The sequence below is a fragment of the Podarcis tiliguerta genome (genome assembly GCF_965153285.1).
Source record: "Podarcis tiliguerta genome assembly, chromosome: 2".
In the NCBI taxonomy this organism is placed as follows: domain Eukaryota; kingdom Metazoa; phylum Chordata; class Lepidosauria; order Squamata; family Lacertidae; genus Podarcis; species Podarcis tiliguerta.
The window spans coordinates 39,169,489-39,188,856 of NC_139535.1; the positions used below are offsets into that span (position 1 = coordinate 39,169,489).

General features: G+C 43.9%; 1 protein-coding gene across 6 annotated transcripts in view; it reads right to left on the reverse strand.

Annotated features, from left to right (window-relative positions):
• The window catches only part of PLXNA1 (plexin A1), a 298,111-nt gene that overhangs the window by 59,030 nt on the left and 219,713 nt on the right, over positions 1 to 19,368 (reverse strand). For all 6 annotated transcript variants that reach the window (XM_083418456.1, XM_083418455.1, XM_083418458.1 and 3 more), the window contains exons 12-19: positions 18,980 to 19,170; positions 10,740 to 10,891; positions 8,603 to 8,723; positions 8,182 to 8,318; positions 6,961 to 7,128; positions 5,042 to 5,135; positions 4,364 to 4,600; positions 3,301 to 3,444 (exon numbers count right to left, since the gene is read on the reverse strand). In XM_083418456.1, coding sequence (XP_083274582.1) covers positions 3,301 to 3,444; positions 4,364 to 4,600; positions 5,042 to 5,135; positions 6,961 to 7,128; positions 8,182 to 8,318; positions 8,603 to 8,723; positions 10,740 to 10,891; positions 18,980 to 19,170 — 1,244 coding nt within the window. The remainder of the gene's footprint in view (positions 1 to 3,300; positions 3,445 to 4,363; positions 4,601 to 5,041; positions 5,136 to 6,960; positions 7,129 to 8,181; positions 8,319 to 8,602; positions 8,724 to 10,739; positions 10,892 to 18,979; positions 19,171 to 19,368) is intronic.

The window sequence follows — 19,368 nt, forward strand, 5'->3', positions numbered from 1 at the left end:
GGAATGGCAAAGATCCCAAGGCACTGTTGGCTGTTGGGCATAACAGGATGAAAAATGTCAGGGGAGGACATTCTTATTTTCTGAATTGTCTGTCCTTCTTATTTTCTGAATTTATATCCCTTCCATCCTCCCAAAGGTGCCCATGGACCACGCCGAGAAAAGCTGCCAAGGAAGCAGTTCCCTCAAGCTGCAAGACCCAATTCCTACACAGGGGCTCAGAGGGCACATGGCCTGTGCAAGCTCTCAACAGCGTTACAGCAAATGGCAATTCAAACTGCTTTTCAATAAATTAATTTTAAAACATGCACCATTCAGAACCAAGGCAAATAGTATGCCTCTCACATTCAGGTATCAGAACGCAAGTATAAAATGTCAAATGAGAAGAGATTCTTAGACGTGGTTCTCTGCCAGCATATACAGAGAATCCAGCATAGATGAGGTCTTCCAGGAACAGCCAGGAAGGGGAACGTTTTGCCCATTGCCTGCTACCCCTGAAATGGTTTAATAGCAAGCTACTTGCACTGAGAATGTTACCAAGGCTTTAAGTATTTCAAGCTGGTGCCCACTGCTACCACCTTGTAATCCTGAGGTAAGCGAATAGCTGCCAACTTCTGAGCTGCAGAAAATTTAGTATTAATAAGAAAGGTACAATTGCCACATTGGGTAGTTCACTGATTGTTGAACAAGCAAGGGGGGGGGGTCTCTGCCACTCAATACACTCATGGTAATGGTTACGCCTGCCTAGCTACCCATATCCCAAGCATCTTCTAGGTAGCACTGACTGCAGCCATCAGAGGGAAGCAAATGCCTAAGTGGAGAAGGACAATGGCCAAGCAGTGCAGGGTTAAGTCTCACATTGCCTGTTCAAAGCATTGCAAAGGGATTTGATGGGATGCAGGAACAGGCTGGTATGTTGCTGAGCAGGCAGCAAGTTTGATGTCTCATTCACAAAGCGTTGTAATAACAGATGGGATGCACAGTGCATTCCCTGATGGATGAGGTGCCTGAAGTAAGAAACATTTTGGGTCCCTTTCAAACACCCAAGGCCACACTGAGCCCCCGAGTGAGTCAGAACTGCTGTGCCGCAGTCTAATGTGCAACTAATCCTGCTTAACCCATTCATGAGTCCGTTTTGTCCTGCTTCTGCTTTACTCTGTTTTTTAAATAAATGAAAATTCAAATGTGCATTTTATATCAAAGTACATATTTAAACATATATTCTATTTCAATGTATGCATTTATAAATGCATTTTACCCCAACATACATATTTTTAACTGCACTTCAGTCCATTTCTTGAATCAAGAACTACATCGCAAAATTCAGACAAGTGTGAAATCCAGAGGACATTTTACGCCCCAGTCAGCACATAAGTCCAGGAGGTCAGTTCACACCAAAAGTCACAGAAATTGAATTCCTCAAGGTTTTTTTTTAAATAAATAAATAAATAAATAAATAAATAAAAAATCTCTCCCCTTCTAAAAGCAATGGAAATAAATGAGCAAGTAATCATGACAGTTAGTTGGAGGCATCCAAAAAATGAGAACGGGGCACCAGGCAGGGAGTGTTATGGAGCTGGACGATATATCAATATCCAACACCGCTTTGACGTTCACATTGTGATAATAGTTTCATAATATTTGAGCGGGCAATGTATCGCAAATCACAATGTGTGTAAGGGCTAGGCGATATCTGATTTTCAGCATCATGATAACTTGCCAGCTAAACACTGCAATTGTTATCAGCAGCTAAACCTCGCAATATCACCAGCCAGACATTGCAATCTACTGTACCGCAAGGTCTGAAATAAGGATGGAACTAAACAGAGGTGGACAGGACAATGCCCTGGCAACTGCTACTACTTAGGGATCTAAAATGGATAAATGACAATATTATCAATCATCACACACTGAGTTTCATCAGCAGGCAAACCAAAATGCATCCCAACAGGACTTTTGGTTTGGGGCTTGGCTACCAAATGGTGGTATTCAAAACAATCCAAAATACACAATCATGGCTTACTTTACCTCCACCAAAAGAAAGAGAGAGGCCCAGCTGAAGGGTAAAAATGATATTTTCAAGAACAGTGGCACACAGGCAAAACATGCCCTTGCATGTTCACTAGCAATGGTGTTAAGTGTTTAGTGGAAGTAACAGCAGTAAGCGCTAAGGAAAAGCTGGCATGTTTGCTAGCTCATTATGATGAACACCATTTGTGAAATGGTGGAGAAGACAGTTCAGTGAAGTCTATTCATGAAAAGGGACCACAGGAGAGCAGAGAAAGAGAGCACTGATCCATGCACTCCAGTTGCAACTATGCCATCCAGACACAAGCTCTATAATGCAACAGAAACCACTGGAATTTGTACACCCCTCTGAACCCTGTGCACCTGGCTCAACTGACACCCAAGAGCAGCATTAAAAGCTTTGTTATAGATGAACTCATGAAGGAATCAGAAATGGGGAACAAAGGGCCCACAGAAAGGTTTTTATATGAATTGGAATAGTTTCTCTCATTCATTCATTCATTCATTCATATATCTATCTATCATCTATCTATCTATCTATCATCTATCTATCATCTATCTATCAATCATCTAAAAGCCTTCTAGATCTTTGAAGTCCCTCCTGCAGAACACCAAACACTAAGATCCAAAAAAAGCATCATCTACTCCAAATCCCCAAATCTGGATTTCTTTCCTTCAGTCTGCCAAGATTTCCTACTCTGATGCTGCCTCAAACAGAGAGATTACAAACATGCAAATTAATCACATAAAAATTGCATTAATAGCATGCATAATATAGCCTGGCGTGACCTTGTATTTATGCACAAGCTATGTGCAAAGTGATAAGGAATTGCAGGCAGGTAAGTGTTCAATTCCGGGAGAAAGGATGGAGTGTTCCATCCCTCTTTTGTTCCCAATTGAGAAACCAAACGAGCTGCCAGGGAAGCTGCTGCAGGAGGGACTGGTTCTCCTCTGCCAACCCCCAGCAGGCTGGTAAACTTTCTTTTCAGGCTAGCAACCTTTGTGGGTGTATTTACAAGGTTGGTTTGGTGCACAGAAACTGGATGCGTATTGAGTGGCTGCTGACAGAGAACAGATTTCCCAAAGGCAGGATCTTGATTTGGGAATAGGTGGGAGAGAGCGAAAAGATTAAAAAGCGGGATGTGTTCCACATTCTTTGCAACCCGGACTGCACGGGGCTCTTCCAGGAGGAAAAATAATGAGCACCCGGTGCATAGTACAATGCTGTCAAAGCAAGACAGAGAAGAAACGAAGGCCACGCCTGGCTCGCTTTACCGTCACTTTGTGCTGTCCTGTGAGATTGGGTGATTCGCAGAGAAGCTGGGTCTCAGAAACCGTAAGAGCACAGGGAGTGTCGCCAATTAGCACCGTGTAGTTTAGCCGGGAATTTCCAGGTGCTGGAGGAAGCAGGTTGCGGCCCTTAAAAAAGAAACAAAAATAACACTGGGTTTACCGGCAGACTCTCAGCCTTCTAACCCACAAGGAGAGACATCTTTTCATTCAGTTCTGTTCTCTAGATCAGGGGGCAAAAGGAGCAATATCTCAATCCACATTATGCAGCTTAAAAAGTGGTCCAAAAGCAGCCTCAAACTATCCTTAGTTGAACAGAAGTGACCAATGGGTGACAAAATGCTCAATAGGAGACAGAATATTTGCTAACATTTGCATCACTTTCCCTGCCTTTTCCACTGTAACACAATCAATTTTTCTCCTCTCTACAGTCTTGCAGGAACAAGGTGTGAAGCCTACTGTAGCACACCATTAGTGTAAGGATTTCTAGCTTAATGAAAAGAAACACCACTCAACGGATCCAGGAATATGTGACAAGTGTGCTCAAGACAATTTTAAGTTGAAGGGAGCAGACTAGCAAGGCTGGAGTCAACTCGTAAGTATTATAAGAGAGAAGAGTTATAACTAGGATCTCCTGTTTCTCATTCTATGGCTTCATGCATCTTCCTATAATATAGTTTTTCTCTCCCTGTAATATTGGAACAAACTACTAGAATTTGGCAGTGCTTCTGCTGTAGGGACTGCCAAGTCTCTCCTTCCAAACAAATGTATAGATTGGGGGGGGGGGGGTTCAGTGCAGCTCATTTAACACCGAACAAAGATAGGTTGTGAAGACCACATTTGTGAGTAGAAAACTAGTTCCTTCTACTCCATCTGATTTCTCTCCCATGCTGTACTGGCAGTGAAGGCGAGGAGTCAGCAGGAAGGTGTGAGTGGGGGGCGAGAATCATCCAATTATGCCAAGAATGGGGCAGAAGTAAGGACCCTAGTTATGCTAGGTGGGATAGCTTATGCACAGCTGCAATAATGGGCCCAGGGGTAGCATTACCTTGAGGATGAGTGGAGAGCTTGGCTTGAGCTCCAGCATTCCAGAGGGGAGAGACTCAAACACAGGGTCCGGGTAATAGACAAAGCTGGTTTTGTTGATGATCAGCAAGGCCTGGACATTATCCATGACAAAACCAATTTCATCTGGGCGATCCCCAAACTCTGGAGGACTCCGGACTGGGTTGTCAATGGAGGGAGCATAGCACACCATGGTGGTGTCGTTGTAGACTGTGCAGTTCTAGAAAGGAAGAAGCCACTAAATTTAATCCACTGCGTTTCATTGGTTTCATCTGACACACACACACACACACACACACACACACACACACACACCAAGTTCAAGTATAATTAATTCCCAGAAGGTTATCTGTACCTTTTCCCTTCATTGAGGTAGCAGCATAATAATACGTGGTGAGAAGTGCTGGCTTAGGTAGGAGGTTCAGACTGAAGGCACTTTGACATTCTCCATCTATGCTAGGGATGGGGAACTTGTGGCCACCAGATGTGGCTAGACCACAACTTCCATCATACCTGGCCATTGGCTATGCTGGTTGGGTCTGATGGGACTTGGGAGTCTAATACCACATCTGGACAAAAGAATCAGTGTGGGCAATCATGGCTGCCATGTGACTTCTAATTCCTTTTAAAAATGACTCCCTTAAGTCAAAGATTTACTTACATTCTCACTCTCAGCAGAGCCATACTTGGCTCGGATCCTGGGTTCTTTGATAGTGGCCAGATTGGTGCCTGTCACAGTCAACAATGTACCACCGCTAGAAAGCAAGCAAAAGTTGGGGTTAGACAAAAACTGCAGTGGGGTGGGAACAAGCAGCATGAACCGAACAAGCGTGTCACTTCTACTCTGTTATTTTAAAAGCTGCATGGTATCTCTTACCTTATGTTCAGGCTGGGGGAAACCAAACTACAAGATTAATTTTAGAGAGCAACTGGTGAAAATGAGAAAGCTTTCTGGATTCCACTCATCTCCAGGGTGCACCCAACCAAGAAGCCCTCCTGGCACACTAAAAGAATACCAGGACGACCAGCATCTTCTATCCCGGACTACCACTTCTGCATTTGTGTTCAGAAGAGCCAGGACTACAAGAGATGCACCATACAACAGGAGCTGTTTTCAGTCTATTAGCTGTGCTTCTTTTGGGTCCCAATTCTACAAAGATGACAATGTAGGCTGTTTTTTAAGGCTAATATTTCTGAGGACCATTTCAAAGGGACATGACGTTGGGAGATCCATAATAAGATCTTACAGCTGTTTTGAGAAAAAAGCAGCTACAGAGACCCTTGAAATGGAGTCACGGCACTTGCCTGGAGGTGGGGGCCGACCCTTTCTTCACATGTATTTTTTCAAATTGACCCCCCCACCACCAAAAAAAGTTTACTTTCCTCCCTAGGAGAAAACAGTCACTCAGAAGGTAAAATGCTGCAGTGTTACCACTACTTCCAATCACCATGACACCAATCTAATCCATCACCATCATAGTTCCTTTAACCTTGAAAATAAAGGAGACCCTCCTGACATCACAGATCTTCTTACATCACATCTAACTATGCTTTGCACACAGATGCACGCACTTACCATGTAGAGCAACACATAGATTTTAATCAAAATCACCAAAACAGAGGAAAAATATACAATTAGCAAGTGGTGTCAGGCAGCACTGGCCTACTACTTTATGTCACATCTCCTGCACTGGCCTAACCTATTGAACCAGAGCTTACTTTCTTCCCTACATAACTAGATCCTCTTTAAAATAACCATAATACACATTTTCAAACACACATTCAGTGGTATTAGCAGATAGCAAATTCCATTCTGAAAGAGTCATGCTCCTTCCAGTTTTCATTTTGGACTTCCACATGACGCCCAGTTGCAGAGGAAAATTTCCTGGGTCCTGCTTTGACTCTTTTGATCCTGGGCCTTAGATGACTGAAGTATACACTGCAAATAACAGGTAATTGCTGCTATAGCTCTTATGGTTGTTACATTTCGTATTTCTACTATGGAAGAAAGTCAGCATCAGATTCAAAGGTCTGCTGCTTCAGGAGCTTTACAGAACTCGCCAGCAGACAACAGTTCTTATGTGTGGCTCAAGAGAAGCACTGCAAGGCAAAGAAGCAGCCCCCTCCATTGTTGTCAATTGAGGATAGGCAAAGTGTCATTTGCAGGGATGTGATTTAACTGGCTTAATGTTTGCCTTAACGTCTGTTAGAGACTGCTAGCTGCCCAGAGTGGCTGGGGAAACCCAGCCAGATGGGCGGGGTATAAATAATAATAAAATAATAAAAGTATTATTGTTACGGCTAGACACTGAGAATGAACATGAGAACAGCATTTTATTCTCCACTGACAGGCCAGCACATAGGGTGCTATGCACGTCACACCACACCTCTTGCAGTGGGTTCTGGGAAGTGGGGTTCTGAGGAAATCATCCTGATTTCTGGCAGAGTGACTTAGCAAAACGCAAAGCTTTCCAAAGTACAGCAAAGCTGCTACTAAATGGATGAACAACCACCAATATTCCTAATATGCACATTCTTTTCTTTATTTTTATCCTGCAAATCCACTCCCTTCAGTGCTACCTGTTGATGCTCCATTCGGGGTCTATCTTCTGAATGGTGGGGTCATCAGTATAGAAATATGCCACCTCAGGGCTGCTAAGTATAGCCCGGTTTATATGGATGAGGATGGGAGACTCTCCTGCGCTTTGGCCAGGTGGTGTCCTGCACCGGATTTCAACAGCATTTCTCCTGTAAGACGCAGAGAAAGAGGGAAACAAAATCAACATCTTTAGCTATAGGAAGGGCCAACAAATATTCTTCCTGCTGCCATGTCATGCCACAATCTCAGCAACAAACTTGCTGGATACTCTGCCTGGGAATCCTTGTCAAGCTTTTTGATCTCTCTACCAACACTACATGGCAGAAAAACTTTGCCCCATTAACCAGATATGTGTAGTGCACCAATGCCTTCTCACCACAAGCACCATGGGCCACATACGGTATGTCTGATTCCCAAAGCTGCTCAGCTGAAGGGCAGACTGCTAATCTACAAAAGGGTAAAATAAATCTACCAAAAGGTTTAGACATGGCATTTCCTGTAAATTCTAGCAGGAGCTGAGGAGTGCCCAAGGACAGCTGAGCTATTGATTGCATCAATGCAAATCCCATGTCGGCATAGCCCTGAGCTCATATATGAATAAAATGTGGAAGAGAACCCAATGGGGCCTGAAAGAATCCAGCCTTGCTCCCAGGCCATGGATCAGTCCAACTGTTCACATCTGACACAAAGGAATAAAGGAGTGAAGTGCCACCCTCTACATGTGGTACCCCATTTCTCCCTGACTTGGGGAAGTGATGCTAAAATTATCAGTTAACACAAAAAGAAAAATAAAGCAAAGGCAGCCGGCAGAGCCAGCGCAACTCCGGAGCGTTCCCCATCGTGCGGCTGCTGCAAACAGCAGCGATTAGAGCTGATAACCAGTAATTACTGCACGAAAATATTTAAAGAGCCGCTCCATTATCATCCCTAATCTAAAAATTATCCACTTCATGGCTCAGGGATTTGTGCTTTTTAGAGGGAAAAGAAATTCAACAGTCTTCGGTCTTTTTAACCCCAAAATATAAAAAAAACGAGCCTTGAAAAGAATTACACGGGAGTTTTTGCTTGGCTCCTTAAGAGTGGTACCTTATTTTAGAATACATACTCTCGCACACACACATCCTTGCATCCCCTTCGTTCACATTGCTCAGTGCGTTTGGAGCACTCCACTCCACAATGGTTTCCACCCATGAGAGGCTCACCTTGGGAAGGCGCACTGTTGCCCTCCAATGGTTACTGTGATGTCACTTCCTGCATCAAGGTGCTTTCCTTTTATGCTGATCCAGGTGCCCCCAGAGACAGGGCCCCGAGCTGGTGACACTTGCGAGAAAGTGGGAGTCTGTCAAAGGGAAACACAGCAAGTTCACAGAGTTCAGAAGGTGTCCTTGGTGCCCAGGAACAATAAAAGTGAATGCTGCAAGGGAAATGCTGGGAAAATTCCTCTGACCTCAGCCATTTTGTGCACCACAGGGCCACAATACATTCTTTCACTCTACTGGACACCTCTTGATAATGAAAAGTGGGTCAGATAGTCAAGCGCATTATTCAGATAAATAAAACTAATTATAGGAGGGAAGTGGGATTCAAAGTAAGGAAAGGTGATAGAAAAGAAAACATCCTTACCACAAAGGTGAAGCTTTTTGGGGATATAGCCTTGTAGCTGGGGGAGCAGTCCCTGACACAAACTTCCACAGGGGCCTCTTGGATTTTGCTTGGGCTGGCTTCTCCAATCTCACAGACGATCCTAGGGAAGGCACAGTAAGTGATTGTGTAACATGCACACAATGCCTCAGCAGAGCTGGCCTGCAGTTCTCAGGCCACCTGCTCAGGCCAAGAAGCCAGTTATTTCTGCTCTAATTTATAGTAAGGACAAGCACTTGTCGTCACATTTTCCTGGGCTGTTGCTGTTGCTTTTTAATTAAATGCCATTTCACAATTTCAGGAAGTGATTTCTCAGCACATATCAAATTGACTTTTGAACAATAGGCATATCAAAACTGCAAAATATATAAAATATTACGAGTGCTGTAACACTCAACTCAGCAGGAAATCAATTAAAATTTAACAAAATACAAAGAGAAACAGAAAAGAACCCCTGTTTTCCCTCCTCCCTTACTCCTATTGCAGTTGTGTTAATGCACCGTCCATAAATTAAACAATGCGAAAAAAATCCTACACATTTCCAGCACACGTATTTGAAATCACTGCTATCTGCATATGAAAGGAAAGGCACCCACATGTTCATAAATTGATTTCTCTTATTAAATCCACTTGCTTTTTGAACTTGCTCTGTAAATTTATACATGTTTTTAAATTGGAATAGCCTGAGTTGTTAAGACAGTAGAACAAAGGAGGATATACAGAGAGAAAAGGAAGTTATTGCTTCCAGCTGGCTAGCCAGAATTGATCAGCTTTAGATAGTGCAGATCTCCCAACACACATCAAGGACGTTGCTAAGAAGCCAGAAAATACATTCAGAATATCTAGAGTGGGACTTTTAGCTAATGCTAACTCTGCAAAAGAACCCACCACCACTAAGGACAGAAAGTTAAAATCTTCCAAAATCATAGCTTCAAGAAAGCCTATGAAAGACTGGAAGATTAACTCTTCCAGTCAGTCATGTAGAGCCATTCACCAAAGATTTCTTACTAATGAAGTCAGATGAATCATTCTTATAAAATGTTGCAAAATACTGACATTTTGCCAGAATTATGTGCAACCAAATACAGAAGCTATCTAGAAAGATTCATTAGGTCTTTCTAGCCCCTCTTCCATCCATCTTTTTTCTCCAAACAACTCAAGTGAGGTGTTCATTCACTTGTCATCCTATTTATTATCGTAACTTCTCCATATGGGGAGGACAAGAGATACAGTAGTTACTCCTATGGGTAGCCAGTGAGCTTCATAAGTAAGCAGGGAGCTGAACCTAGTCCCAGTTCAACTCTTATGGACTAGACCACACTGGTCCTTCACATCCCAGGATGTGCTGGCAAGTGACAGTTAGACCACCTGGTCACAGTAGCTACATGAACTTCCAGGAGTAATGCTGCATCTAAGAACACTCCCAAATAGTGAATCTGATTCTTCAGAGCTAATGCAACCCCACCTCAGACTGCTTGGACTCTCAGTCCTGAATTAGCTTCTCTACTGAACAATTGCACCTCTGTCTTATGTGGACTGAGGACTTGTTAGTCCCCATCAAGTCCTTCACTGCATCCAGACGACGGTTCAAAATTTCCACCACTTCATCAGATTAGTTGAAAAGGAGAGATAGAGCTAGGTATCATCAGTGTATAGATGAGGCCGTACCCTGACAGCTTCATGTAGACATTTTTAAAAAAGAAGGGGGTGAAAAAGAGCCACAAGGCAACAACCAAGAGGCTGAGCAACACATCCCCCAAGACTACTTCTGAACTTCTTCCACCATAAAATGATGTTCCCAGTGCCTATACCAGCCAAGAATCCCAGGAATTCTCCATGGTATTCAAATGCTGCAGAACCAACAGGGATAAACTCCCCAACTAGTTTCTGGCACAGATAATCCACCAATGCTGTTTTGGTCCCGAAACTAAGCCTGAAACCAGACTGGATAAGAAACAGATATGACCTCATCAACCCTAAGCAGCATCTTTAGCAAAAGCTTTTCTTTAGCAAAGCTTTGGCTTTTATCTTGGTCCAGCAGACCAGAGGACCAATATACTACTGAGATATTCCCACAGCCCATCCCTTCATTACCAACCCTCTTTTGGAGGTTACTCACTGCTCAGCGCTGATGTATTCGCTCTCGATGGGCATGCACGTCACTTTGCCAACCCACACACCCAAGCGTACGTCCTCAAACTTCAGGCCCAGGTTCTCTCCAGTGATGGTTAAGCGAGTACCGCCCTGCCGGGGGCCTGTTTCAGGTGTCAGCTAGGAAGAAACAAACCAGACTGTTATTGGATTCATTAGGCCATTGTCAACAGTTTGCCTGCATGCCATAACAACTCAGCAGCCCACCCAACATTTATATATCTAAGGCTTATTTAAATATCTACAGCTCCATGCAGGTTACAAAATAAACATATAATCAGGTAAACTAAAATGAAGATTGCAAATGCTTAAAACCCAGACAGGTGTTCTGAATAGGTTGCTGTCTTCCAAGCAGTGATAATAATCCACCTTTCCCACCTCAACCTATTAACACAACATCCTCTTCTCTGCTCCCCACAGTACTGCCACACAAACCAGGTATTGTTTTACACCAACTATTCACCACCTGCATGGTGCTAAGAACTTTGGTAGTATTAAGGACAACCAGTGCAATATTTCAACTTTGCCCTGAAGGACCAAGTCCCAGCCATTCCCTTCCAACCACAGCAACTGGAGAGAAGGCATCTGGGCCGTGCACACGGCGAAAATACATTTTACATTTCTGGAAAGCACTGGGAGTTTCATTGTGCTGGAGCACAGCAAAAAGAAAATAACACCCATGCATCTATCCACCTGTGAATAAGCTTCAGGACACCTAAACCACATGTTTGGAATGGCTGGGCTGTTGATCCTGCTAATATTCAAGCAGGTGGCTCCAAGGTATCACAATGGCTAATGTATGTAAGCTCTTGATTCGCTCTGGCTCACTCTGCAGTTATGGTGATATGAAAATGGAAACAGTAAAAGTTTTTTTCCCATAGGATGGCTTGCTCATGGTCTCAACAACGGACTATCCTTCAGAATGGCACAGAACGTCCCACTTTTTCTTTTTTTTTGGCATTCTGCATATCCTTGGCAAGGGCAGTGGACACTTGCAGAGAGGCTATTTTTCTTTCATGCTGTGAGTTAGCACAGGGAAAGTAATCTCTCCAGAGCCCTCCCCACCAAGGGAGACACCAGTTAACCCCTGTAAAGTGGATCCTCTCTTCCCCTACCAACTCTGGTGTATCCCAGCATGTGAAGTTTCTGACAGCACCAGCTGGGGAGGGAGGGGAGCCCCAGTGAGCACGATATGCCTCATTTGTTAAGATGATTCCCAATAAAGCGGACAGGTGTGGCTTGACACACACTGCGTGATGACGGATGAGCAGTGTGGCACGGGCCCACCATTGCCACTAACAAGGCAATTATGGGCAATTTTACACCACATTTTGCTGGCCCCCTGGTGCTCAGCACACACCTGCAAGTGATAAGACGATTAATGGGCATGCAGGTGGGGAAAGCTCTGTGCTGGGTCACTGGCAACCCCAAGCCAAGGGAAGTGGGCTCCAGGAGAAAGAAGCCTCAGCATAGTCATTGTTGATGCACTGAAATAGGCCTAGCAAAACCAACTGCAGATTGCTTACCTGACCAGTCAACATTAAAGCTACTGGTCCCACTGTTCCTGCTGGCTCTGCATACAGCCTAAACTTTCTAAGCTGGTGGGAAGTAGCAACCATGCCTGAGAACACATCCCCATTATTTGTTTAAATCTGCATCCTGCCAGCTTCCAAATGTTCAGAAAGGATCTCATGTTTAAAAATAGACCGAAGGCATCAAAATATCATCAAGACAAAGCCACTACAGGCCTCCCATTGCTGCTTCCAACAGAAAAGCCTTATATTATCTACAGATAATGCACAGGCTCTGGCAAACCTCCAGGAGCAGGGATTTCTATAATTATGAGGCAGCCACAAAGTTACCTCACTCCACGCTCTTGCACAGATTGCATTGTTAGGAAGGCACAGACTGTGTTGATTTTAACAGTAAAGATGTGTCATAAGATGGGAAAGAGATTTCTAAGGCATGTGTGGGCCAAACTTCTTAGTTCTAAGCCAGTATCTTCTATTGTTGCTGGATAACTAGTAAGGCACCAATGGAGATCTTGAAACATAAACGTAACGAGAAACAGCTCCCCAAAAATTCATGCCTGAGGCCGATAATCCAAATGGCAACTCTGCTGCCACCACCGATGGTGGTAAAATATATTAATAAAATATCTGGGGGTGGGGGCAGGAATGGCTGCCTTTTAATGTTACCCCAAACTATGCTGCTTCAGGCAGACAGCCTTACCATGTCTAACAATAGGGCCACAGACTTGAGCGAAAATACATAGCAGTCCTGCAGTCCCCATGCTATCTCACTGTGTATCAGGCATCTCTTCTGAAGATTTGTCAAGGAGGGTAACAGCATGCAGAGTGCACTACAATAAGAAGATGGCAAAAGGCTGCTCATGTATGATGCAACTCTTTTCTAGCTGGGGAGATCTCAGCCTCTGTAACACTACGCTCCTCCAGTAGCCGCCCCTAAAGACAGGCAAAATTTCTGTTAGGCTTGTACTCTCAGAATCACAGGTCCTCAGACACTCCTCGCCTCCAGAACAGGGCCCTTTCATTCTACAATATGGGCCATAATTTGGGACAGACAGACTTGGTAGAGGAGAAGTAGCAAACCAACAGAGAGCTATTTCCTCCAGCCCCAGGGGGCAGTGCAAAGGTAAAGAACATCTCCTTCAACATACCTGACCAAGGCATCAACATGAGTCATTAAAACATAACACTTTATTTTTCATTCTCCGACTCTTGCCTCACAAACACCATCCAAGTCTCATTAACAAAGCAGCAAAAGGAGGCTACGTTGGAGAATTACCAGCAGCCAAGGCACAAAGAGGTTGTAGCATGCCCAAAGCCAACTTGGATTAGGTATCCAAAGCCCACAAACCCTGGCTCCCTTCTCTGCTCCCTGACTTGCAGGCTGCTCCACGAGTTAACTTACAAGCAGGCCTAGGGCAATCACATGCTATGCCTCAGAATTTATACAACAGTCAAACCGATTTGAGCTTTGGGGGTTTGCTGCTCGCCTAAATTCAATCCAATCATCTGCTAAAGTCCTGGATCAGAACTCATTAAGGCAGCTGCTGCAGCAGGCAACCCGAGTCATTCTTTCCTAAATTGGGCTCCTCTGGGATACTTGGTGAGCCGTGGCTGTTTGTTTGGTATTGTTAAATTAGTGTTAAAGGCTGCCGTGGTATGTTAGATTTCCCCTCCACTGCAGCAAAACTGACAAGGGCCACACGTTTGGGGAGCAGCAACTCTGGGAAAAAGTTGACACTGCTTGACACACTGTGTGGGGAGGTCGCGGCTAAACAAGGCACTTGGGAACCAGAGCTGGCAGGGAAATCTGGCTCTTTCTTGAACCGTCTCCCCTTAAACACTCACACACAGAGTCACAGAAGCAGGCACTCTCCCACCCCAGCTCCATCCCTGACAAACAACAGCACTCTTTTGCTAATTGGTTTCAGAGCACAAACCCTTCAGATCTGCCAAATGAAGTGGACACAAGATATATCAGTGCCCAAAAGATGAGATAATGAATCATCAACTAACCGGTTTGGCCATTTGATCATTTCATTTCAGAATAGCCCTCCTGTGCCTGTATGAATATATTCTAGCTGAGAATGTACCACTTAAAACTGGAGCTTTGAAAGCACACAGAGGCGACCTTCCGTCTTCTTGTGCAGCAGCAAAACTTCTATTAGGAGTCTCTGAGATCAGGCTTTCAAAAGTGAAGCGATACTGACATCGGTAGCACGGCTACTTAGAATGATGGGTTTGCTTCCCAAGCTGTGTTAAGAAAGAAAGGCACTACATTTGGGCTTGATTCTGGAACATAGCATCATGCCAGGTTGATAAAAGACAAGTCTGGAAGGTCTAATGGAGTACTGACTTGCCACCGTAAAATTAAGGCTAAACTCGTTTATTTGGCATAGTGTTATCGTTCTGAGGAGATAAGAACACTGTAAAGCCTTCTGCACAGTAACGGTGCTACAGAGATAGCGAAAGCAAAATGCAGGCTGATAAATTATTTCAGCAGGACATCCAATGGCTCTAGTCTTAACTCAAATGGTGCTCTTCTGGAACCCTTGGAGTAGAAGGAATCCGAGTGCCAAGCAGAAAGTTCTCCACCTGTTCCAGACTAATGACCCATACAGTTTAACATTTTCCATATTCTATTTCTTTGTGCATGCTGTGCCCATCATTCATTCCACTGCACTGAAGCTGATCTTATCGCAAGGGTAGCCAACGTGGCGCCCTTTTGGTGCTGTTTATGTCCAACTCCCATTACTATTGGTTACACTGGTCAAGGCTAATGGGAGCTGGAGCCCAACAACATCTAGAAAGCACCAGGAAGTCATCAACAATTGTCTGGAGGAGCACCTACGAAGGCTGCATGGCCTTCAAGGCTTCAACCAGAGCAACAGTTGGAAAAAGCACCAATGTTAAGTCCCCAAACTTGGAATGCATGCATGGAAAGGCACACTACTTGATTTGCCTACACAGGGCTTACAATTAGTGTGACAAGTTCTTAATTTGATTTTAATTATTTAATGATGCAGAGAGTATCATTAAAACCTAATGCTGGCAAGTGCTCAAAAATTGGCAGGTAAACAAGATGTGCGTTATCAACACCATTTAGTAGCCTTGACACTACATAATGGTTCACAAACCTCTTCATGACAACCCCACACTTCACATAACAGGGTTCAGTCAGAATTGGTTCTGGAGAGCTTCATACCTTGCAATCAGGAGTCAGTGTGAATATCTTAAATCAAGTTTTAGGATTCTAGTATCATACACTTGTCTAAAAGGAGCTGGTGACCCAGGAAGAGATGCACTTCTTCACACAGTGCATACTTAAACTATGGGATGTGTTCCCACAGGAAGCAGTAATGGCCACCAGCTTTAAAAGAGGATCCGACACATTCATAGAGGACAAGGCTATCAATTGCTACTAGTCACAATGTCTATGTTCTCTCTGGTTATGCCCCTCTCTGTGTAGCTTCTCAATGTGAAGCTTGGAGGGTAGCAACAAAGGAGGGACTTTCTGGTGGCAGCCCTTGACTAGGGTAGCTTGCCGGGCACCGACATTGCTGCCTTTTTAGGCTAATACTTTTCTATTCTCCCAGGTCTTTTAAGATCAGACTTTCAGTCCTGTGGCATATGGTGGCTTTAGCGCATGCATCTGGTGGCTGTTTTAGTTCTGTGCTGTCTGTGGCATTTTATTGTGCTGGTTTTGTACTTTGCTTTTATGTCACTTAATCTTACTGTGGGTTTTATTGTAGTGTGGTTTTATTGTTGTGTTTTCAATCTCTGCTTGCCACCTGGAATATTTAGTTTATGAGTCATCTCATAAACACAACCCACAATCAAATAAATGCCTATTTACAACTCACCACCTTGCTGTAGTATTGTCAAAATGATATCCCTTGCTCTACCTTTTCCCTCCACCTCCCCTTTCTTTGTGTTCCTTCTTATTTTATTTTTTAAGTTTGGATGCCTGATGGAAGGCTCCCCATTTCTCTCTCTTTCTTCTTCCCTCTCTCTTTAATTGATGAGAGCTGCTTTGGAAGAGACCATTTGTCTGGAAAGCGGTATAAAAATATAATAAAATAAATAGTATTCGGCCACTGTATTTGAAACATATGCATATAATAGTGATTTAAAAAAGATTCACTCCAGCTTTCTGAGACGTATTCTTGGACTCCCAGCTGCGATTAAATATGAAACAATGTGTGCAGAAATAGGCATACACACAATGGAATATTGGGCCTGGTCCACCTCAATAAAGCACTGGTTACGCTGCCATTTTCGCTGCCCTCCATCAAGTCTGCTCGCAGATTTGCTCAAAGACTCCTACAAATCAAGATGGTATCAGTACCTCGAAAAAAAGATTGAATCTTTAGGCATCGAGCTGGAGCCCCTGTACAATTCTAATGAGCAATACATTTTCCATAATATCCTAACTAGACTAAAGGATGTCGAGAGGCAAAATATTATGGCAGCTGTAAACAAAATTTGCTCTCCCATATTCTATGGTTTAAATATCTTAGCTGGCAGAGCCAATTACGTCACTAAATTAATAATCCCAGCCCAACGTAGGGCTTTTATGCTGGCCCGTTTGAATGTTTTTCCCTCAGCATTTGTCAGGGGAAGATATCAAAACATTCCCAGAAACAAGAGATTCTGCAGATGTTCTATGAATGTCCCGGACACCGTAGAGCATATTCTCTTTCATTGCCCATTGTACCGTACGCTCCGTCAACGCGTGCTGTCCCCTCTTTTGGGTGGTCTGGAACCCCAGCAAGGTGAATGTGTGGGATTCTGCCTATCCGACGTTGACCAAAGGGTAACGGCGGGGGTAGCCGAGTTTTTGGTAGCAGTTCTCCAAGGAGCAGGTTAACAAGGAAAACCACTGACTCTATATGCATATATATATATATGTATGTAGCCAACTGCTGCCTTTTTAAATATATTTCAAGGCTTTTATATCTTATTTTCTCTTTTATGGTTTTATTTGTATAATGCCTAATAAAGGTTTGATAAGTAGTATTTGAAACATCCTGAGCACCCTAAAGCACTGTATAAATGCTAAGTACTATTCCATTGGAAATCTGTAATATAACTTACGTGATTTGAGACAGTAAGACTCCCCTGTCATTCCCCCACCTCCCATCTCCAGTGTTACAGTCATTACTTCTTTTTATAGAAGATGCAGACACTAATTAGGCAGGCTCTCTCCCATCAGGTTTTGTGGTGGGCTGGGGGCTTCCAAAGAGTGAAGGCCTTGGCAAACGCAGCGCAGGGCCCCACAATGCCAATCAGCAATAAGAAGCAACCAGCTTTGGGGAGTGCAAGAGGCACTGCTCTAATTTCTAGCCTTCAACAGATAAGACACCGAAACCCAAATAGATGAGATACTGTGCTAAGACTCTGGTAATTAACACCACCAAGGCCTGCCTGGCTTGCAGTATATGGGTAAATAGAACATATCAAATAGAATTACCTGCCAATCCCTGCTAATGCACTTGGAGCCTGGCCCAACCGACATGTTAACATTAATATACACAATCTTATTAAATGAAGGTCATAGCAGCTGTCAAGAGAAGAGGGATGATAAACAACCAGTCTTAAGGAAGTGAAAAGATGGGTGGCTAAAAACTGTGAACACAACCGGGGTGGGGAGTGAGGAATCCACGACACACCAAACCTCATCTTCTTCCAGAATCCTATTTGCTAGGAATCCTGTGAAACAGGCCAGAATAGGAATCAAACATTCACTGTCAACACAGGAGAGAAAGAAAGTGGTATGCAAGCCAAAAAATATATACTCCTACTACTCTGCCTGTTGTAGTAAGTCGACAGAAAGGCATTCTAAGCAAAATTTCAATATGTATCATCAGTCCTGGAAACAAAGCCCTCTCATAATGCGGTGAATCTGAGTCCAACCCCTCTTTGGAACGCCTGTCTTCACCAGCACTGGCCAATGAACTTGCACAGGTCACAAGTGTCACCTGATATTATTCATCTCCATCCTATTTATGTCTTATTTAAAAGCGTACACTTTGCCTGATTTTCACAACATATATAACAATACCCATTAAGAGCAAAATGTTGACATCGAAAACCTAAGCCACAGTAACAGATTCCAAAACAACCATGCTTCTATAGATCAAGAATGGCGAAACAGTGACCACTGACCATGATGAGAGTTGTAATCCCAGCAATGCCTGGAGGGCCATGGTTTCCCCATCCCTGCTATAGATGGAGGAGAACAAGGAGAATCTGGAAGTGGGGGAAATGTCAATTGGGGTTAGGAACAGAAGACAGGCTAGCTCCATCCAACTCTGACCACTGAACCACATGGCTCTGATTCTCCATTACAATCACCGCTGCATTGCCCCATCAGTGGCATATCACAGGAGACACTAATTCTGCTCGCTACTGTTCATTGAGCACTCACTGGTTGGTGGGAAGAAGGCTTCGCACTAGTTATTGGTGTCTGAACAAAGAAAGTGTCAGCAGAATACTACATTTTGTATTATACGCTACAAGAACACTGCATACGCTGGTAGCTAGGCCAGTCACGCCTTAAAATACTTCAGAACTGCCCACCACCATGTACCCTCCACCATAGGCGATTTCCTATTCAGCACTGAGGATAAAAGAGAAGAAGAAAAACCTCCCCCCTGCTTACCCTTCACAAGCATACCTTAATGATTTTGGGGTCCGCACAGCGGCTATTGCCATTGCTGGCATGCATCCAGCTGCTCTCAGAGGCTGGGCAATGTTGGCGCAGGGAACATCGCTTTTCTGACACGCACCAGCCACACTCAAAGCGTGGATCTGCCTTGAGGCACAGCCCACAGCTTTCGCGCAGAGCTGAGCACTTGTATAGGTGAGCTGCAAGAAGAAAACACAAATCCCTGCTTACATTCAAAAAGAAGTTGGGGAGTGGGGTGGAAACAGAACTGCTACACAGATTCCCCCTATGATGGGTTATTGTTGACAGTGCCCACTAAAGGACCTCAGGGTCTACCACTTTCCATATGCTTTGTTGCATCAGACCAGTTTTGACAGTATTCACTGCCTATATAGTTT